The sequence below is a fragment of the Dendrobates tinctorius genome, unplaced genomic scaffold (assembly GCF_039654945.1).
Source record: "Dendrobates tinctorius isolate UK_male_01 unplaced genomic scaffold, ASM3965494v1 ptg000152l, whole genome shotgun sequence".
NCBI lineage: Eukaryota > Metazoa > Chordata > Amphibia > Anura > Dendrobatidae > Dendrobates > Dendrobates tinctorius.
This window is the reverse complement of record NW_027361819.1, coordinates 237,992-260,819: the sequence shown is the minus strand read 5'-3', so window position 1 is coordinate 260,819 and position 22,828 is coordinate 237,992. Positions and strand designations below refer to the sequence as shown.

Genomic DNA, 22,828 nt, shown 5'->3' with positions numbered 1-22,828 from the left:
AAAAAGTCAAATGGTACTCATTCCCTTCCAAGCTCTGCCATGCGCCCAGTGTTTTACCCCCACATGTAGGGTATCAGCATACTCAGGACAAATTGCAAAAAAAATTGTGGGGTCCAATTTCTCCTGTTACCCTTAGGAAAATAAAAAATTGGGGGCAAAAATATCATTTTTGTGGAAAAAAATGATTTTTTTATTTTCACGCCCGGGCGTTATAAACTTCTGTGAAGCACTTGGGGGTTCAAAGTGCTCACGACACATCTAGATAAGTTCCGTGGGGGGTCTAGTTTCCAAAATGGGGTCACTTGTGGGGAGTTTCAATAGTTTAGGTACATCAGGGGCTCTCACATGACACCCGCAGACCAATCCATCAAAGTCTGCATTCCAAAACGTCAGTACTTCCCTTCCGAGCACCGCGTGTGCCCATACAGTAGTTTTCTCCCACATATGAGGTATAAGAGTACTCAGAACAAATTGGACAACAACTTTTGGGGTCCAATTTCTCCTGTTACCCTTTGGAAAATAAAAAAATTGGAGACTAATTGATCATGTTTGTGGAAAAAATACGATTTTTTTATTTTCATGCCTGGGCATTATAAACTTCTGTGAAGCCCTTGGGGGTTCAAAGTGCTCACCACACATCTAGATAAGTTCCTTAGGGGGTCTAGTTTCCAAAATGGGGTCATTTGTGGGGGGTTTCCACTGTTTAGGTACATTAGGGGCTCTCCAAAGGCAACATGACACCCGCAGACCATTCCATCAAAGTCTGCATTCCAAAACGTCACTACTTCCCTTCCGAGCCCCGACGTGGGCCCATACAGTAGTTTTCTCCCACATATGGGGTGTCAGCGTACTCAGGACAAATTGGACAACAACTTTTGGGGTCCAATTTCTCCTGTTACCCTTGGGAAAATAAAAAAAATGGGGACTAAAAGATGATGTTTGTTGAAAAAATACGATATTTTTATTTTCACGCCCGGTCGTTATAAACTTCTGTGAAGCACTTGGGGGTTCAAAGTGCTCACCACACATCTAGATAAGTTCCTTAGGGGGTCTAGTTACCAAAATGGGGTCACTTGTGGGGGGTTTCCACTGTTTTGGTACATCAGGGGTTTTCCAATCGCAACATGGTGTCCGATCTCAATTCCAGCCAAAAACGTCAAATGGCGCTGCTTCCCTTCCGAGCTCTGCCATGCGCCCAAATAGTCATTTACACCCACATATGGGGTATCAGCGTACTCAGGACAAATTGCACAATAACTTTTAGGGACCTCTTACCCTTGGAAAAATAAAAATTGGGGGTGAAAAGATCATTTTTGTGGAAAAAATATGATTTTTTAATTGTACGTTATAAACTTCTGTGAAGCCCTTGTGGGTTCAAAGTTCTCATCACATATCTAGATAAGTTCCTTGGGGGTCTAGTTTCCAAAATGGGGTCACTTGGGGGGGTTTCCACTGTTTAGGTACATCAGGGGCTCTCCAAACGCGACATGGCGTCCGATCTGAATTCCAGCCAATTTTGCATTGAAAAAGTCAAACGGCGCTCCTCCCTGCTGAGCTCTGCCATGCGCCGAAACAGGGATCACATATCAGGTATCAGCGTACTCAGGACAAATTGCACAATAACTTTTGCAGTCCAACTTCTCCTGTTACCCTTGGCAATATAAAAAAAATTGAACCTGAAGTATTTTTTTAGTGAAAAAAAGTTAAATGTTCATTTTTTTAAAATATTCAAAAAATTCCTGTGACGCACCTAAAGGGTTAATAAACTTCTTGAATGTGGTTTTGAGCACCTTAAGGGGTGCAGTTTTTAGAATGGTGTCACTTTTGGGTATTTTCTATCATATAGACCCCTCAAAGTGGCTTCAAATGTGATGTGGTCCGTAAAAATAAAATGGTGTTGGAAAAATGAGAAATCGCTGGTCAATTTTTAACCCTTATAACTTCCTAACAAAAAAAATTTTGGCTTCAAAATTGTGCTGATGTAAAGTAAACATGTGGGAAATGTTACTTATCAAGTTTTTTGTGTGCCAGATCTCTGTGATTTAAGGGCATAAAAATTCAAATTTGGAAAATTGCAAAATTTTCAAAATTTTTGCCAAATTTCCATTTTTTTCACAAATAAACGCAAGTTATATGAATGAAATTTTACCACTAACATGAAGTACAATATGTCACGAGAAAACACTGTCAGAATCACCGGGATCCATGGAAGCGTTTCAGAGTTATTACCTCATAAAGGGACAGTGGTCAGAATTGTAAAAATTGGCCCGGTCATTAACGTGCAAACCACCCTTGGGGCTTAAGGGGTTAATTATCTGCAGAGACTGTGAGTACCAAAGTCCCTGTTAGCTCCACAAAGCAGGCTGATAAGACTAGCAGGAAGAATGCAGAGGCCAAGAAAGACAGTTCACAGGTTAACTCCTCGATGTCTGAACCCACGCTGAGTGAGATCCTAGCAGCAATCAATGCCTGTAATTCCACTCTGAAGGATGTAACCACTCAGATGGCAGAGATGAAAGCGGACATATACTGTATAAAGCATGATCTACACACAGTGAATGAGAGAGTGGGTGAGTTGGAGAGACGAGTGGGCGTAACTGAAGATAAATTGACCCCTGTGACTCGAGACCTGGGTAGAGCTATCCACAATATATCTGTATTGATCAGCAAAGTTGATGATTTGGAAAATCGCTCTCGCAGAGGCAACCTGCGCCTGGCGGGGGTCTCGGAGAGAGCGGAAGGCCAAAATCCAGCTGCCTTTCTGGAGACATGGCTGACAGGTGCCATGGGAAAGGACATTCTCTCCCTGTTTTTTTCCATAGAGAGGGCGCATAGGGTCCCGGCTTGACCTCCCCCACCTGGGACACCCCCACGGCCCATTCTCCTGAAACTCCTGCATTACAAAGATAGAGATGCCATCCTCAGGTGGGCTAGAGAACTTCAGTAACTCACCATTGATGGCAATAGGGTTTCTATATATCCAGACTTTTCCCTGGAGGTGCAGAAAAAGAGGGCGCAATTTCTAGATATCAAGAAACGTCTGAGGAATATCCAAATTCCCTATGCTATGCTCTGCTCAGCCAAGCTACGTGTGGTGGCCAAGGGGACTACTCATTTTTTTGACTCTCCAAAACCCGCCCTGGACTGGATTGATGATAACGAGAAAGACTTACGGAGGCGCATACATTGACACCAGCACGTTCTGGCAACTTGTACGGCATCTGTTGCTAAGCCGGTGGCTCTCATATCCACTTGCACTTGGATTTTTTCATCCTTGCAGCTGTGGATCTGGATGATATGCGGGATTGCCTTAAATTGTTTGTCCTACCACACCAAAACTTGCGCAGATTTTTGGTTGACTTGAACTTGAGGAGGGGCTGAGTGCCAGCTAATCCCGCCGGATGGCGGGTCTCCCTGTGTGGACATTTTTGTACCTGCCTATGTGCATGACACACTGCCTTAACTGCGGTGTTGGCCTAGTTTTCTGAAAGGCCCCTAATCTCTCTTCTAGAGAGAAATGTTTTGTTGTGTGGATATTGTTTTGAGTTTGTGTGTGGGGGTTTCAGTATGGAACAGATGCTCCCTAGGGGGCCCAGGTTTCAGTTATATTATGCAGGCATATTCAACTTAGATAATTTGGATATTTTGGTAAACAATTATATAAATATGATATGGCTCAAAACGTGAACCTATTGGCCTGAAACGTAAGAGGGTTGCGGAACGCCAATAAAAGGTATGCAATTTTTTAATCCATCCGTAAATATCACCCAGCTATTGTTTGCTTGACAGAAGCACTTTTAGTCAGGGACAATCTCCAGACACTTAGAAACCCCTGGGTGGGTGCGTCATTCCACTCAGTGTATTCCGCGCATGCTCGAGGGGTTAGCATTCTAATTCATCGCTCCATCCCGTTTGTGTGTGACAGCTCTTCTATTGATGCAGATGGAAGATATGTTCATCTGGTCTGTTCTGTTTATGGTATTCATATGTACATCCCACCCCCCTACTCTGGTGAAGTTCTTAGGAAAATATCTCTTTTTATTACCAAAAGCCCTCCTGCCCCAGTCCTAATGTTGGGGGACTTTAACAACTACCTCCATCCCTTCTGGGATAAATTCCACTCAGGCAATATATCAGAGCTCTCCCCCCCATGAAAATGGCTGCTGCACTTACTCAGTTGAGTCTTCATGATATTTGGCGGTTAAAAAATCCTAAACTTAAAGTCTATTCCTGTTACTCCTCATCCCACCACACATTGTCAAGAATTGACTTGGCGATAGGTTCTGATTCGATGCTGACTCTGGTGGCCGAGGTCGAATACTTAACAAGAAGTGTTTCGGACCACTCACCCATTAGAGTGCAGCTGAGATGGGGAGCTGACAGAGTGAGGAGTTGGGCCCCATGGTGGCTAAACCCAAATTGGCTTCTTCTGATTAATGGGAATACTATAGAAGGGTGTATTAAGGAATATCTACATCATAATATTGACACCGCCCCGCTAAACATTGTCTGGGATGCTCTTAAGGCTTTTTGTAGAGGGGTTCTTTCAAGAGAAATTTACCAATTTAAGTCCAAATCCAGAAGGTTGACATCCTTCCTCCGTGAAGAGGTAGATAAATATGAACTTGAATTTACTAATACACTATCAGACTCCAGTAGGAGGCAGTGGGAGGAGGCTCAGAAAGTATACTCGGACCATTTACTTGACAAAGCTGAGCATAAACGTTTTTTCTGTAAGCAGAAGTTCTTTGAGGCGGGAGAAAGTACGGGACACCTATTGGCTTCTGTTATTAAGGCACAGGAGGGCTTGGCCCATATATCGAGTTTACATAATACAGAGGGGGTAACTATCACAGATAATAAGGACATCTTAGCAGAGTTTAAAAAGTACTATTCTGAACTGTATGCTTCTAGGGCCCCGCCTTGCGAGGGCGAAATGGACACATATCTGTCTAAGATAAAACTTCCTAAACTTTCTAAGCAGGCAGTTGAGGAGTTGGATAGGCCCCTGACGATTGAGGAGCTGGATTATGCGGTTTCACGGTTTCCGAATGAGAAGGCCCTAGGGTCGAACGGTTTCCTGGTGAATTTTACAAACGCTTCAGTAGTGTTTTACTGCCTCTGCTGCTAAAAGTCTTCAATCTGCAAGTGATAAGGGTCAGCTCCCTCCGTTCATGCTAGAGGCTATTATAGTGGTCATCCTTAAGCAGGGTAAGGATCCTCTCCATCCTGAATCTTACAGGCCCAAATCACTACTCCAGACGGATGTTAAAATTCTTGCCAAAGTTCTCTCGGTCAGACTGGCTAAGGTTATTGGTGGGCTCATTCATGAGGATCAGTCGGGGTTCATGCCGGGGAAGTCTACTGCCATTAATTTGTGTTGGTTGTTCCTCAATATGCAGTTAAGTTCTCCTGAGGCGGGGGCCAGGGCGGTGCTATCGCTCGACGCAGCTAAGGCCTTTGATACGGTTGAGTGGAGTTATCTTTGGAAGATTTTAGAAAGAATGGGGTTTGGCTCTAAGTTCTTGGCCCTCATTAAGCTACTCTATAATGGTCCGTCAGCTAGGATTAGGGTCAATGGTGAGTTGTCTGGGGTGGTGGCGATGGGGAGGGGAACAAGACAGGGATGTCCTCTATCGCCCTTCCTATTTGCCATCGCTATTGAACCCTTAGCATGTATTATTAGGGCCTCTAAGGAAGTGCATGGATTTAGGGGGGGGGACCTGGAGGAACGCATCTCGCTCTATGCAGACAACATGCTTCTGTATCTGGGGGATGCCTCTTCCTCTATTAGACCAGTTATGGTTATCCTTGAGGAATTTGGTAAGTGGTCGGGCCTCCTTATAATTTGGAACAAATCGGTACTTATGCCTATAGACCTGTGTGTAGACACGCAGAGGTTGGAGGAAACCAATATTAAACTGGTAACAGAATTTAAGTATCTGGGGACCAATGTTACAGCTAAACCTTGTTTACTATGTGCCTCTTAATCTGACACCCCTGTTAGATAGATTTGTAACTAAAATTGATGCATGGTGTAGACTTCCCCTATCAGTTGTTGGGAGAGGAAATCTCATCAAAATGGTTTTATTGCCCCAACTGCTCTATATACTTCACAACTCCCCGGTGTGGATCCCGGCATGGTGCTTTCAGTGGGCTCATAGGTTATTCAGACAATTACTTTGGGAAAAAAAGCAGGCTCGAATCCGTCTGGAGTACCTACAAAGAGAAAAAACAAATGGGGGGCTGGCTATCCCGAATGCTTGCATCTACTATCTGGCGGCTCAGATTCAGCAACTGAAGGGTTGGGATCAGTGTGGTGCACTGGAGAAAAATGGGCGACTGGCAATTCAGAATAGCCCCTGGAGAGTACCAATGTATATGGTAGACGCCTGGGGAGGGGGAAACAAATTATCTCAAGCTCCAACTCTGGCCATGATCTATAAGGTTTGGGATAGAGGAAAGCACCTGTTGGGTGGTTCTGATGGCTCTTTGTTTATACCATTGTGGCATAATCCTAGTCTTCTGGAACTTTAGAAGGGTGCTCTGATTGGGAGGCGAAGGGGGTGATGATGGTGGCACACATTCAGTCTAATACATTAAAACAGTTTGAACAACTGCGCACTGAATTTGACATTCCTCATAGGTTTTCCTACAGATTTTTACAGCTCCAACATGCGTTGGCAGCTCAAATCAAAACTAGAGATCTTAGTATAGACCCTAATCCCTTGACAATGTTGGTGGGGGGCTTGGGCTCCAGAAGAGGACTGATTTCCTCCATCTATAGAATACTTCTCAATGCATTCCACGATAAGTACCCTCTTTGCACCAAAACTAGATGGGAGGAGGATGTTGGCCAGCTCTCAGATGATCAGTGGGACTATGTGTTTTGTTCAGTGCCCTGTCTTTCGTTATGGGAGGCCCAGAGATTATCGCAGGTGTATCTAATACATAGGAAATATAAAACGCCTGCGTTCTTGCACAAGATCGCGATAAGGAGTGACTCGTGCTGCCGCCGATGTAGCCTACCTGATGCACACCTTATGCATATGTTCTGGGAGTGTCCTCGGCTTGGACAGTTCTGGAATAATGTTCTGAATACATTGGCAAGAGTTTATGGTACAAGATTGCTCCCTGATTCAAAGGTCTGTGTGCTGGGTATTGTACTGGATGTTCCTGTGGAAGACCCGCTGGCGATCGGTATGGCTAGAATTTTATATATAGCACGGAAAACTATTGCCTCGCACTGGAAGCAATCTGCACCCCCGACGGTGGAGGAGTTTATTAATAAAGTCAAAAGTTCTATAAGGCTGGAAAAAGGAGTGTATATAAAAAGAAAAGCTATCGGAAAATTTGATAAAATCTGGAGCCCCTGGCTTAACACCCCGGGTTTGCCATCCCAAATTTTGCTGCTGGAGAATCTGTTCCCTATGCTTCGTTAATTATGGTTCCCCTTATTCCCTCTTGGTTCCATATGATCTCTTGCTTTATGAATAGGTTTCATGAATATGTCTATTGCTCATTTTGTACTATGTGCCTGACTGTTCGTAGTTCTATGCTGTACAAGTCCTATCTTGTTTCATATTGTCCCCCTTAAGAATGTTTTTTTTTTGTTTTTTTTTCTACTATACATTTATAGGCAAGCAGAAGGAAAATGGAGTAACCATAAACCACAATAAGTTTATAAATTGCATAGAAAATAAATCTTTATTATAATATGTTAAAATTTATCAAACATTCATAAATGTATATGGGGTAGATTGGAGGAGAAATCCAGAAAAAAAAAACAAGCGAGGAGTCACCATTATAAATAAAGGATAGGACAAAAAGCAATGATATAGGTGCAACTACAAAGCAGACCCTAGTGTGCAAAATCTTGCGAAAATATTACAACATGCCCGAATTGTAACAATAAAGCGCTACACAAAGGTGCCAAAATCAAAGAATCACCACATACACATTGCAGTTACACCATGTGCAAATAGTCACCATGTAAGGCCCCAAGGGATAATACCCACAATATCATGTATGCTTATTGCCACTTAACCATGCTGTCAGTATAAGAAGGGGGACGCCTCACTGTAACCCCGACGCGCGTTTCACCACGGCTTTATCAAGGGGTTACAGTGAGGCGTCTTGATAAAGCCATGGCGAAATGCGCTGTAGTTTCACCTATATCATTGTTTTTTGTCCTATACTTTATTTATAATGGTGACTCCTCGCTTGTTGTTTTTTTCTGGATTGCTCCTCCAATCTACCTCATATACATTTATGAATGTTTGATAAATTTTAACATGTTATAATAAAGATTTATTTTCTATGCAATTTATAAACTTCTTCTTGTGGTTTATGGTTACTCCATTTTCCTTCTGCTTGCATGTTGTTGGGAGTACTCCACATTTACCTGTTTGTCCGCACACTGGATGGGGGAACTTTATTGGTCTCTAACCAATTCCTGGCCACATGTGACAACTATGTTCGTTTTGAATATCTGTTTGATATACATTTATAGGTCACATTCTAAGGGACCCACGGTTACATTAGTTATAATTTGATAATGGGGGGGTTGGGTTGTGTATAAGAGGTATGTCTCAAATCTGTATGTTAAAACTGTGTGTGCCTTGTCTCAATTTTGTAAGTTAAAACTGTTTAATAAAAATAATCTTATCTAAAAAAAGAAGGTAGATGTGGACTGTCGGTTAAAAAATTTGCTCAGGATTTTTGTTACACTTGATTATAAATCAAACAAACACCAGAGCCATCTTTTCCATCATCCATCCAACATTTGGACTTGATTCTTCATATACAGTCACATATGTTGATACATTATTGATGTTTTATTCTTGCATTTTTCAGCTCCTCCACTGGTGACAATCACAGAGAGAACAGTTGTAGTGAACGAGGAGAGTGTCCTGCGCTGCTCCGCCACTGGCTTCTTCCCCATAGATATTGAAGTTAAATGGTTCAGGGGCTCAGAGAGGCTGAGTGATGTTACTATGGATCAGCCACAGAGGAACCCGGACAGAACCTACAGTGTGAACAGCACCGTGACCATCACTCCCACTGAGGAGGACCGAGAGCAGAACTTCTCATGTAGAGTCCGACATTTTTATCTTACTGATCCTCTCCAGGTACACTTCCAGCTCATATATATGGGTAAGCTACTATACTATCTCTTTCTCCACATATCAATATTGGGTGTTTTATTGACCTTCCTTTTGTGTTTTTTAGACACTTTTTATTGTTAGTGGTTTTCAGAATTATTTCTCCATCTAGCCTGATGAAGAGACCTGAGTAGTCTCGAAAGCTTGCAATGTGTTACCATCTTTTCAGTTAGCCATTAAAAGGTATCAACTACTGAGGACTCTCAATCCTGAATATTTTTATTCCAAACTATGATTTTTAACATTATTTCAGTTAAAAAATTATCACTTCTCCATCTTAGTTATATATTACAATTCCACAAGATTTGCCATGAAGGACTGATGGGTAGTGCTCTCACCTATGGAACCATTAGGGAAGAAATAAGAAAAAAAACGGGGTCCACGTCACTCATTCTTAGATTAAATTTGTCTAGACGTAAAATGGATTCCATGGCCACTCCACATGGCTGTTTGTAATCTGTAAATATGATGTAAAAGATTCCACTTAAATATCTAAAGTTGGAATAACTTATTAATATACAGTAGCTCTTAATTCTAGTTTCAGCTTTAGTTATTCTTCGTTTGGATCTCTATCCCACAGTTATCTTATTCTAACCCACCATAGAGATCGAAGATTATCTCAGAATTTCCCACAGTAGATCTTATTTTAAAAAAGATCCGTCACCAGGTTAATAGTGGTAACATTTTGTTTTTGCTCTTATTTCATTCCTTTGCTTCCCTGAGGAATCCAATTTTTGTTTTTTTAGTAAACCATTCGGTTCCAAAGATATGGGCATTTTTTATTTAGGTGCTGATTTTTACCAAGGGGGCATTGTTCTCAGGGCCGGACTGGCCATCTGGCAAATGCCAGAAGGGCCTGTCTGGTCGTGGGCTGCCTTGTCTGCTACGTTTTTAACAGAACCAGTGTTCTTAAGACATCCATACTGTTGAGAGTTGTGACGAAGCACAAAGTCGCTGACTCCGTCACTTACCCCAGCAGGCCACGTGTATCATTAGAAATACTGGTCTTGTAGAAAATCTTCCTTTCCTCCAATCCAGTGTAATATTAGTTATATATCCCATCTGGTGCTTGGGGACGGGGACAACATGGGCCTGTGTGATTGCAAATGCCAGTGCTGAATTTCAGCCCCAGTCCATACCTGGTTGTTCACACTGTGATAATGCAGAACAGCCAGAAGACACTCCCCCGAGGGACAGTATGGCATATTTATAAGGCATATGGCATATTTATAGAATGTAATACACAGTGGAGCAACAGAAATAAAAAGAGTGAAGAGTGTCCATGTCTGCCCTGGTCACAGGTCCTCTGATTTGATATTATTTCCATAAACTTAATATTTAACGAGAATGTATAAAAAAAGGAATGGGAGCTATGTCTCCACTTCTCACTGAATCTACCTGAGAAGACTGTGAACAACTATAAAGGTGTAAAGCTGCGATATAAGTGATGGATGGGTGTCATGTAATAAGCGTGGGTGGATATGTAGCTATACTTGCAAATTCCAGACTTGGAAAGAGCTAAACCTTGCAAAATGTAAAGGATAGCTCAACCATCCACGTAGGGATCCAACAGCCTTGGTGAGGCAACGATCTAAGTAAACAGCTAATTAAGGAACATGGTCAGCAGATTAATTAGAGGGCTTACCGGGAAGCTAATCAGGAGCCTAGGTGTCCTATTTAAAGGGAGTCTGCAATACCCAAAAATGAATTTTACCTGTAGATTTAGAGTAAATCTGCAGATAAATAGCATTAAATTAGCACCTGACCGTCACACTGTAAGCTACAGGGAGGAAATTAGTTTATATCCTCCCAGGAGCTGCTGGCTTTCAGTCATAAGGGAGTGCATGTGTAGGTACGTGTGCCGACTGGAGGTGGTCCCTTTCGGCCTCTAACAGACTGGAGACAGAAACCAACGTGCGTTCAAACAGGTCCTCTTTATTGGCCATCCTCTCGACGACCACTGCACCGTGACAGCTCCTACGCACAGGCCCGGGTACCTTTCACCTCCTCCTCTCCCCTAAAGCGACGTCCCTCGCGGTTCTTTCACTGCGGCTGCCTTAGGCCCACCACCATAGCGCTTCCCCTGGCCGAGTCCATCTGTCTGTTACCCCGGGCGTCCTTTGTCCTGCGGTTATCCTGTCAGGGCCACCCCCCCGACTGTCTCTCCTTCCAGTCCCTTCCGGAGCTCGTCCTTCTTCAGTCTCTTCCTGAGCTGAGCTGCGCTGAACTCCTCCTGGACTGGATTCCTCCCCGGGACTCTCTCTCTCTCTTTTTATTCCCCTGCCTGGGGATTCCCCTCCCAAGTCCCCGTAACTCCGTCCACCATGACTTTGCAGTTTCTTAAGCATTAGCTGCTGTTATGTCCTTTCCCTGGATTCTTTTGTCTCCCTCTAGTGGCAAAACCTCAGTACTGCACAGTCTCCTTTTCCTGCTATTCTTTGTCTCCCTCTAGTGGCCAAAACCCAGTCCTACATCATCTCTTCCTGATTTCAGCTGTTTCCCAACACGTATATACAAATTCACGTCAAGTATATTTACTGCACATCTTTACATTCACTTTTCTTCTTCAGACAGGTCCATGGGTCAGTCCACTTCCCTACATACCCCCTTCCTTTTACCATTGTCGTCCCTGACAATCCCGTGACCTTCATGTTTTTTTTTTTGGGTACTTCCCCACTTGCTTTTGTCTGCGAGGCCGGTTGCTGAGCAGAGCCCAGAGCTTCCTAGCTCAACACGGGGTGCTGGGCGGGGCTGGGAACTATTAAGCTCCCAGTAGCTGACAGCTACTCGCAGGCGCTTGCACCTCTATGACGACTTTCCTTCATTGGGGTTGGACCACCCGGACTCTTCAACGGGTGCTCTCCCCCAGGTATCTTACACTACTGGATGCTTTTGCATTTGGGGTATTGTTCACCAAGTATTTTCTGTCCCATACCACAAATCGTTATACACCTTCTTTACGTGGTTGTCATGGCAAGCATTTTCCTCTAATTTAGTACCTAGGACCTGTTGAACATTTTTTTCATTTTATTATAGACAACATTTAAACTAGTCACTATCTCCGCTTTTTAATATCACGGGCACCATTTCTACAACCTTACTCATCGATTAACCATTAGACATCCTTATTAAGCTGTACATCATTATTAAACTCTTCATGATGCAACATTTCAAACATTTGTCAACAACATTTATAAACAGTGGTGCACCCCCTTCCTTTGTAGGAAGTACCCCCACACATCCCTGCCATGTTAGGAGATAGGGTCTCTTACCCCGAGGGGACGTGGAACAGTCCCCATACTGCGCAACAGCGCACAGCAGTCCCGGTAGTCCGATCTCAGCGGTACTCCGGGCTGTCTCCTGATGGCCGATGTTCCGCCAGCAGCAAGGAACTCCGCAGCCGTGGAGCCCCCGGGATGTATTGACTGTTCCTGGGCTCCGAGTGTCCTTAGTGCCCGAGACCCAGGAGTCCACCTCCCCTTCATAGGGTCCCGCATTCCTCAGGGTACACAATAACTGCCACGGCATAGTAGCCGCAGGGACAGTATTCCTTGTAAAAGAATACCTGATCTCCCATCCGCAGGGCCCTCCCATGCTTAATGGAGACCGCATTCAGGTACACCTTGTGGCCAGTCTCCGTTTCTCTGATGAAGCCATAGCCCCTCTCAACATTCATGTACACAAGCTGCCCGGTGTCATGATCTCAGTGCAGGTTTATCTCGCACATGTGGGGTTAATGTCTGGAACCAGTGCTGATGACTGGCACTTCTGGGGTTAAATGTTATGATTCCAGTGCAGGCTTACCTGCACACCTGGGGCTTATTGTTGTGGCCTCTCCCTGGTTCTGGGAAGGCTTCTTATAGCCTCAGAACGCTCCCATCACTGTCAGTTATACGTTCTCTCTTGGCAGAGTTGTGGTGACCCCTGAGTGTGTTTGTGCTGTGTTCTTGTTTGCCCGATACTTTGTGTACGACTCGGTCTGTTCTCTGGATACTGCTTGTTGGATTTTGCTTGGTACCTTCTATGTCTGTTTGGCTCTGACCACTGCCTGTCCCCGACTCTCCATTCTGTCTCATCCCTGGTACTTTATTGTTATCTCTGTGTTTGACCCGGTTTTGTCTGACTTTGAGCATTCCTGTATTAGTGTCCTGCAATCTCTGGCAGCAGGACCCTAAGCCCCACCCCCTTGCAGTCACATGACCGTAGGTCCTTCACTGCTTACTGACTTCAGCTCCTCCAGGACCTGTTTGACTGAACAGTCCGGCCGTGTCTGACCCTGGGCCCCTCCGCAGCGTGGTGAGTCCTTGCTCAGCGGTAGCTGCACGCCGACCCTAACAGGACCGTGACATTATAACTGACCTTTAAGTTTTTGGGCTTTTTTTTTTCTCTGCTGAGAACTATGGATCCCATACAATCTCTGGCTGAACAGATGCAAAATCTGAGTCAGATGTTTCAGGGTTTATCTCTGGAGCAGCAAGCTCTTTCTCGTTCTCAGCAGAAGGTTTCTGAGACAGTGCGGGGGGGCTTTAGCTGCTGGGTCTCTGGGAGCTGGGGCGAGTGATGTTGTTTTGGTGTCTCCAGAACCACCTGTTAAACTACCAAAAAATGGCTATCATTAAAGCTCAACCATCTAAGTCATAAAAAGCCAAAAAAGGAATGGAATCATGAGCAATAAATAAAATGTAAGAATTTTTTATTAACCTCAAATGAGATAAAAACAGTATATAGATACAAAAATAACAATAAATACATGTAAAGGGAATCAGCAACATCTATTTACCACATACAGATATAGGTCATGACGTTAATAATATTTGCTCAAATAAAGGCAGATAACAATAAAGCAGTAAATTTCTTCCCTTTCAGCCTTAAAATATAATGATCTGTAACAACCCACAGGAAAGTGCATAGTGCATAAAGTGTTTAGTTATATTCAAGTGAAGGTCACAAGACCAGCGATAAAAAAGGCTAATAAGGTAGTATAGATGGAACCAAATAGAACTGCAGGCATAAATAAGCCAAGATGAATAAATACATGCCTGGAGATAACAAGATAATAATACCAACCTATCTGCAAAGTGGAAGGAGGACCTCTACGCGCGTTTCGCTTCTTGCTTCATCGGCGCCGCACTCCCGCTACCCCGACAGATTACCAGCATATAAAAACCAGTATTTCAGACTCTGACATCACGCCCCCCCGATGAAGCAAGAAGCGAAACGCTCAAAATTTACTGCTTAATTGTTATCTGCCTTTATTTGAGCAAATATTATTAACTTCATGACCAATATCTGTATGTGGTAAATAGATGTTGCTGATTCCCTTTACATGTATTTATTGTTATTTTTGTATCTATATACTGTTTTTATCTCATTTGAGGTTAATAAAAAATTCTTACATTTTATTTATTGCTCATGATTCCATTCCACCTGTTAAACTGCCTGACTTCTTTTCTGGGAGCAAAAAGGAGTTCAGGATCTTCATGGAGGGGTGCAAACTCTTCTTTAGTTTGAGGCCATGTTCCTCTGGGGACGAAAGTCAGAAGGTAGGGGTCATTTTGTCTTTATTAAGAGGGTCCTCCCAAGCTTGGGCTTTCTCCCTTCCTCCCACTGCCCCTGAGAGAGTGTCTGTGAATGCATTGTTGAGGCCCTTGGGCACATATATGATGAACTCGGACCGAGTGCGATTGGCAGAGGACATGGTGATGAGTGTCTGACAGGGGAAACACTCGGCTGAGTGGTTTTGTACGGACTTCCGCCAATGGGCCGCAGAGGTCTCTTGGGACGCCGCCGCCGCACTCCGAGGACTCTTTGGCAGAGGCTTGTCCGAGCGGCTACTGGATGCCTTGGCATTACATCCCCCACCTAACTCACTCGAGGACGTCATGACCCAGGCCGTCTGGATGGACCGCAGGTTGCGGGCCAGGGGGGTGATGCAGGTGGAAACTCCATTGTTCCCTAGTGGAAAAGAGACTGTTTCTGTGCCCATGGACGTAGGGGCTCTCTCTCTGAAGGAAAAGGAGAGACAACGCCGGAGAGAAAAGCAGTTATGCTTCTACTGTGGTAAAACGGGAACTTGGAAAAAGTTTCCTGATTGTCCATCCTCGACCCGATTCGCGGGAAACGACTAGGTCTGGGTAGTCAGCGGGGAGACTACTCAGACCCTCATGTACCCTTTTCCTCGTTTTCTAAGGTGTTGCTTCATGTGGAACTGTCAGTGGACAGTTGTTTTTTTCCCTCTACAGCCTTCGTGGACTGCGGATCATCCATCAATCTTATTGACTCCCAATTGGTCACACGCTGTAAGATAGGGACAGTTAGACTCAAGGTTCCGATCAAGGTGGTGGCCATTGACTCCTCCCCCCTCACTAAAGAGGGAATTCTCTTCATGTCTGACTTGTTTTCACTCAGAGTGGGTGCTACCCATGTGGAAAACTTAAGTTGTTTGGTTCTGGACAATCTGCCAGCAGGATTGGTGTTGGGCATGCCCTGGTTACAACGCCATAACCCAGTTATTAACTGGAAAACGGGGGAGATTGTTCAATGGAGGTTTAATGATTCGATGTTATGTGATAAATCTGCACTACTGGTCGAACCTGTTAAATCTGTATCTGTGTCATCTGTCGAGCTCGAAGGTATTCCGGAGTACCTGAAAGAATTCGAAGATGTATTCTCTGAAAGCGAGGCCGAAACGTTGCCGCCACATTGACCCTTTGACTGCGCGACCGAGTTAGTCCCGGGGGCTAAATTGCCTAAAGCCCATCTGTTTAATTTATCTGGCCCTGAGCGCTGGGCCATGAAAGATTACATTGCTGAGAGTCTTCGCAAAGGACACATACGTCCCTCAGTCTCACTTGTGGCGGCAGGGTTTTTTTTGTAAAGAAAAAAGATCGCGGTTTACGTCCCTGCCTCGATTTTCGTGAGCTCAATTAGATTACTGTACGGAATACGTACCCCCTTCCGTTGATTCCCGATTTGTGCAACCAACTTTCAGGGGCAAAATGGTTCTCCAAACTGGATCTTCGGGGGGCATATATTTTGATAAGGGTCCGGGAGGGGGATGAATGGAAAACCGCGTTCCTCACGACCGAGGGACTGTTTGAAAATTTAGTCATGCCGTTTGGTCTTACCAATGCCCCCGCCATATTTCAGAATTTCATCAATGTGGTATTCTCGGATCTCATTGGTCGTTTTGTTGTCATTTACTTAGAAGATATTTTGATATATTCTCCCGACAGTCAGTCTCATCTGAATCATGTACGAACCGTTCTCCAAAGACTGAGGGAAAATCATCTGTATGACAAATTGGAGAAATGTGTGTATTTTGTTCAAGACTTGTCTTTTTTGGGATTGTGTCCTGTGAGGGTTTTCGCATGGATCCTAAGAAGGTGCAGGCCATTGCGGATTGGGTGCAACCCCAAGAACTTAAGGGTCTTCAGCGCTTCTTGGGGTTCGCCAATTATTTCCGCAGATTTATTTGGAGGTTTTCACAGGTGGTTAAACCACTCACAGATTTTACATGTAAAGGTGCGGATATGAGAAATTGGTCATTGATCGCAAAAGAGGCGTTTGCGACTCTGAAAAGATACTTTATGTCTGCTCCTGTGTTAGTACAGCCAGATCCGTCCAAACCATTCGTTGAGGAAGTGGACGCCTCCGAGGTGGGGGCGGTGGTGTCCCAAGGGCCTGCCACTCTAACCAACCTCAGGCCATGTGCTTTCTTTTCCAAGAAGTTCTCTGCTGCGGAAAGAAATTACGACGTTGGCAATAGAGAGCTTCTTGCGGTCAAATTGGCGTTTGAAGAATGGAGGCACTTTTTGGAGGGGGCCAGTCATCCGGTTTCTGTGATCACCAATCACAAAAATTTGTCATACATTGAATCTGCTAAAAGACTAATGCCCAGACAGGCCCGTTGGTCACTTTTTTTTCCCGTTTTCAGTTTACTATTACATTTCGGCCAGGGTCTAAGAATGTCAAGGCTGACGCCTTATCTCGCAGTTTTCAGCCGGTGTCTCCCCCTGAGCCACCGTCCTCCATTCTTCACCCTGGGGTTGTGTTAGCAGGGGTCTCGTCTGAATTGGAATGGGAGATTCACGGGGCCCAGTCGCTGGCTCCGGCAGCCAAGCCGGGGGGTTAATTGTTTGTCCCAGAGCAACTTTGCCTGAAACTCTTGCAGGAGTTCCATGAATCCAAGCTGAGTGCTCACCCTGGTATATCAGTCATGCGTCTAGCGGTGGCTAGGATCTTTTGGTGGCCTACCCTTAGTTCTGACATAAAAAAATTCATTTCTGGTTGTGGGATCTGCGCTCGTTCTAAAAGCTCTCATAGCCAGCCGGCAGGGGAGCTGATGCCCTTGGCAGTGCCCGAGAGACCATGGACTCACTTGTCCATGGATTTTGTTACCAATCTCCCTCCATCTAAGGGTAATACGGTGGTATGGGTAGTGGTAGACAGATTTTCTAAACAGGCTCATTTTGTACCCCTGTCCGCACTACCGTCAGCTGAGACTTTATCCAATTTGTTTGCGCAGCATGTGATCCGGTTGCATGGGGTACCCCTGAATGTGGTGTCTGATCGTGGTGTGCAGTTTGTGGCTAAGTTTTGGCGTGCTTTCTGCAAAAAATTAGGGATGTCTCTGTCCTTTTCGTCTGCATACCATCCTGAGAGCAATGGTCAGACGGAACGCACTAATCAGTCCCTGGAACAGATCCTCAGGTGTCTAACTTCTGCTAGACAGAATGACTGGTGCGATGCACTGCTGTTGGCTGAATTTGCCTTCAGTAGTCGGGTGAGTCAGTCCACGGGTATGACTCCTTTCTTGATCAATTATGGATTCAGTCCTCATTTTGGTGAGTTTTCTCGTCTGGACTCGGGGTGTCCCGGGGCTGAGGGCTCTGTTCAGCAATGAAAGAATACGTGGGCAGAAGTCCAGCAGAATATATCTAGGTCTCAGGGCAGGTGTAAGTTTTTCGCGGACAGGAAACGAACACCAGGTCCCACGTTTCAGGTTGGAGAGAAAGTTTGGCTCTCCACGCGTAACATTAAGTTGAAGGTTCCTTCAGCCAAGTTGGGGCCCAAATTCATTGGCATTTACAAGATTGTGGAAAAAATCAATCCAGTGGCGTACAGGCTGTGCCTTCCACCTTCTTTCAAAATCCCTAACGACTTCCATAAATCTCTACTGAAATCTTTTGAAGCAGTCCGGGGAGACTCCGAGTCCGCTGCTCCTCCGGTTTTGGTCGAGGGGCAGGTGGAGTACGAGATTGGTCATATCGTAGATTCCATGTTGGTACGGCGGTCGGTACAGTACCTGGTTCATTGTTAGGGGTATGGACCAGAAGACAGGTCCTGGGTGCCGGCCCGGTTGATGCATGCGGATCGCCTGGTGCGGGCTTTCCATGCTAAGTACCCGGGCAAGCCTGGGGGTCCAGAGACCCCCAGTTGAGAGGAGGGTACTGTCATGATCTCAGTGCGGGTTTATCTCGCACATGTGGGGTTAATGTCTGGAACCAGTGCTGATGACTGGCACTTCTGGGGTTAAATGTTATGATTCCAGTGCAGGCTTACCTGCACACCTGGGGCTTATTGTTGTGGCCTCTCCCTTGGTCTGGGAAGGCTTCTTATAACCTCAGGACGCTCCCATCCCTGTCAGTTATACTTTCGCCCTTGGCAGAGTTGTGTTGACCCCCGAGTGTGTTTGTGCTGTGTTCTTGTTTGCCCGATACTTTGTGTATGACTCGGTCTGTTCTCTGGATACTGCTTGTTGGATTCTGCTTGGTACCTTCTATGTCTGTTTGGCTCTGACCACTGCCTGTCCCTGACTCTCCGTTCTGTCTCATCCCTGGTACTTTATTGCTATCTCTGTGTATGACCCGGTTTTGTCTGACTTTGAGTACTCCTGTATTAGTGTCCTGCCATCTCTGGCAGCAGGACGCTAAGCCCCACCCCCTTTCAGTCACATGACCGTAGGTCCTTCACTGCTTACTGACTTCAGCTCCTCCAGGTCCTGTTTGACTGAGCAGTCCGGCCGTGTCTGACCCCAGGCCCCTCCGCAGCGTGGGTGAGTTCTTGCTCAGCGGTGGCTGCACGCCGACCCTAACAGGACCGTGACACCCGGTACTCCGAGGGACAGACATGGCTGCCTCCCCCTTCTCGGGCAGCAGCGCCCAGACCTCCCGCTCCTTGGCCTTCTTCTGCGAAATGACGCCAGCAATCCAGAGGGCCCGGTATTGCCCATGGAGCTTGGCGACCTGGCCGCAGCCACGATCTGGAGTGGGGCCGGAGCGACAGCGGGCCTCGATGGCTAGGCCACAGCCGTGGTATGGAGCTCGGCAGAGGTGTCCACGGGTCTCGGTGAGCAGGCCGCGGATCCGCTCTGCACCAGAGACGTGGGACGGCGTGCTGCAGGTTGGAGCAGCTCGGGGTTGATGGCGCGGACATCGGTCGGCCCTGCACGGGCCGCGGATCCATCGGGAGCCGGGGACGCTGGACGAGGGGAGGCTGAGCGGGGAGGCTGAGAGCCGGTGTCGGGGCTCTTGGGCTTAGCTTGTGTATGGGGCGTGGGGGTGGGGACTGCCTGCAGTGCTGCCGGCTGGGCAGGGGGGACGCTCACCTTCCCCGATGCTGTGGCTTCCTTCAGGCCGTCCCGCAGTTCCTCCAGGAATCGGTGCATCTGTGCGACCGTAGGGTCCGAAGTGTCGCTGGTCTCCATCGCTCCTCCATTGCTCCCGCTGCTCTTCATCCGCTGTCCGGCAGGACTAGCCTCCAGGCCCGATGGTTCCGTAGGGAGAGTCGGCAATGGTTCCTCCAGCGGCTGCCCTGGCATGGCCTGTGCCGCCTGCGAGCACACCATCACCTCCGGCTCCGCAGGTCCAACCGTCGGCAGCTTCAGTGGGGTCCCAGGTCGGTCTTCCTCCAGGGTGAGTGTCCAGTACACCGGCAGTGACTCCCAGGCGCAGGTTACTCGGCGGCCCTCGATCTCCCGCCGCCATTGCCACTCCATCCGTCCAAGGCCTCGGCAGCTGCAGCGTCTCATCGTGTCCGATGTCCCGGAGCTCAATGGCGCTAGACAGCTGCACCCAGCCTTTACACCAGGGTCACTCCCGTTCCAGGGTGGGGCATGGGCCGGCCTCTCCACCCATTTTCCAGCATTCAGTGGGAAGGGGCGACTGTCACTTGATATACACTGCTGTCCCCAGGGGCGGGCTCGGCATAGCTGCCCCTGATAGTCCAATTTAATGCCAACTTCCTCCTTCCCGACAGTCACCAGCGCTGGAGAGGCGCAAAGTGTCTTTCGGGTTCTCTTCCGATAGTTCCAATCACAGTCCCAATTTGTATTCCACTCAGGCACCATCTTCAACCTGTTTCAGCTAAGGTCCTTTAAATCTTCGACGCGGTCTCAGCGCTGACGTTGGTGTATTGGCAGTGATGATCCTGCCAACTACACCACTTCTAGGTACGTGTGCCGACTGGGGGTGGTCCCTTTCGGCAACGAACAGATTGGAGACAGAAACCAACGTGCGTTCAAACAGGTCCTCTTTATTGGCCGTCCTCTCGACGACCACAGCACCACAACAGCTCCTACGCACAGGCCCAGGTACCTTTCACCTCCCCCTCTTCCCTAAAGCGACGTCCCTCATGGTTCTTTCACTGTGGCTGCCTTAGGCCCACCACCACAGTGCTTCCCCTGGCCGAGTCTGTCTATCTGGTACCCCGGGCGTCCTCTGTCCTGTGGCTATCCTGTCAGGGCCACCTCCCCTGACTGTCTCTTCTTCCAGTCCCTTCCGGAGCTCGCCCTTCTTCAGTATCCTCCTGAGCTGAGCTGTGCTGAACTCCTCCTGGACTGGATTCCTCCTCCAGACTCTCTCTTTTTATTCCCCTGCTTGGGAATTCCCCTCCCGAGTCTCTGAAACTCCGCCCACCATGACTGCGGTTTATTAAGCATTAGCTGCTGTTTTGTCCTTTCCCTGGTTTCTTTTGTCTCCCTCTAGTGGCCAAACCTCAGTACTGCATTGTCTCCTTTTCCTGCTATTCTTTGTCTCCCCCTAGTGGCCAAAACCCGGTCCTACACCATCTCTTCCTGATTCCAGCTGTTTCCCCACACGTATATACAAATTCATGTCAAGTATATTTACTGCACATCTTTACATTCACTTTTCTTCAGACAGGTCCATGGGTCAGTCCACTTCCCTACACATGGAGTGATAACAGTCATCACCCACTTTACTGTGAGCGGATCAGTCTGTAACAACTCTCCAGCACAATGATTGATGATCCGCTCTACACAGATGTGCTGAACATTCGCTGCGGGGCAGGCAGTCAATCAATGTACAGAGGAGTGATTACAGCCACGTTCACACTATAGTGACGGTAGCCACTTCATGCCTGCACCTCTGACTCATAACCAGCAGCTCCCAGGAGCAAATAAGTTAATTTACACTCTGCAGCTTTCAGTAAGGTTGCCAGGCAGGATTTACTGCTATTTACCTGCAAATTAACCCTATATCTGCAGGTAAATCGTGTTTTTGCCCTGGACAGTTTTCCTTTAAGATTCCTAGTTATGTAATCTCTGCCAGTCAGATACATCAAGAGGGAATGGACCTAAAACTAGGGAATATTTTAGCTCCGTTCCCTCTTCATATGACTGACAAATGTTACGGTACTTTACCCACTTTATAATGTATATCCATCTTCATATTAAACATTTCACTTGTTATCAGCTCCTCCGCAGGTGACAATCACAGATAAGAAGGTTGTACTGAATGCAAAGAGTGTCCTGCGCTGCTCCACCACTGGATTCTTCCCTCCGGACATTGATATTAAATGGATCAGAGATGGAGAAAAACTTGAGGATAGCAATTTTCTTGGTGATCCCTGGAGAAACCCAAACGGAACCTACAGTGTGATCAGCACCGTGACCATCACACCCACTGAGGAGGACCGAGAGCAGAACTTCTCTTGTAGAGTCCATCATAACTCTCTACGGGTACCACTCCAAGAAGACTTCAGACTGGTGTATGTGTGGGAGAGGGTCCCCGTCGAGTGTCCGGGTCGGCGGTTGGTGCACTAGGGATGGAGATTGTCTAGGACCGAAGGGTGATAGCTGGGATAGACAAGAGAGTGCAGTACCTAGAAATAACCACAAGATGGCAGGGGGGAGTAGTTCAGGACTCAACAGCAACTTAGAGATAGGAACCCAGGAGGGGAATTCCCAGGACAATGAGTCAGCAGACGGACACGGAGGCAGCTGGAGACGGTGGGAGCGACTGTCAGCAAGTGTAGATTACCAGGGCGAGACAAGACGCATACCGAGGACTTCAGGGGGACGGCATCAAGACGAGCAGCTGAGACCTGTCGCCCCGCTCCAGCCTGTGGCCGCTGCCGCCTCCACACTTCAGCCAGCGGCTGCAGCCTACCCGCGGTCACCCGCGGCCGCTACCTCCACGCTCCAGCCCGCCGGAGCCGCCCCGCTCCCACCAGTGGCCGCATCTGGTACAGTGCTGTTGGCGGCCACTGCCCCGCCCCGGTCCACAGCAGGGGTCGGTCCTCTGCAGGTTGCAAACTCCCTGTCGCAGCCGTTAGCTGCGCAGGTGGCCTGCCTTTCACCACCCCTCACTGCCGCCGCTTGCCCCAGTCTGGGGGCTGCGGCCTATCCAGCCAAGGACTCC

General features: G+C 46.9%; 1 protein-coding gene and 1 long non-coding RNA gene across 2 annotated transcripts in view; one reads left to right on the top strand and one right to left on the bottom strand.

Annotated features, from left to right (window-relative positions):
* LOC141050654 (uncharacterized) overlaps window positions 1-22,828 on the bottom strand; it is a 120,739-nt gene that overhangs the window by 48,520 nt on the left and 49,391 nt on the right. The gene's annotated exons all lie outside the window — the stretch shown is intronic.
* LOC141050652 (uncharacterized) overlaps window positions 1-22,828 on the top strand; it is a 68,672-nt gene that overhangs the window by 9,143 nt on the left and 36,701 nt on the right. The window contains exon 3 of the mRNA XM_073547241.1: window positions 8,857-9,156. Coding sequence (XP_073403342.1) covers window positions 8,857-9,156 — 300 coding nt within the window. The remainder of the gene's footprint in view (window positions 1-8,856; window positions 9,157-22,828) is intronic.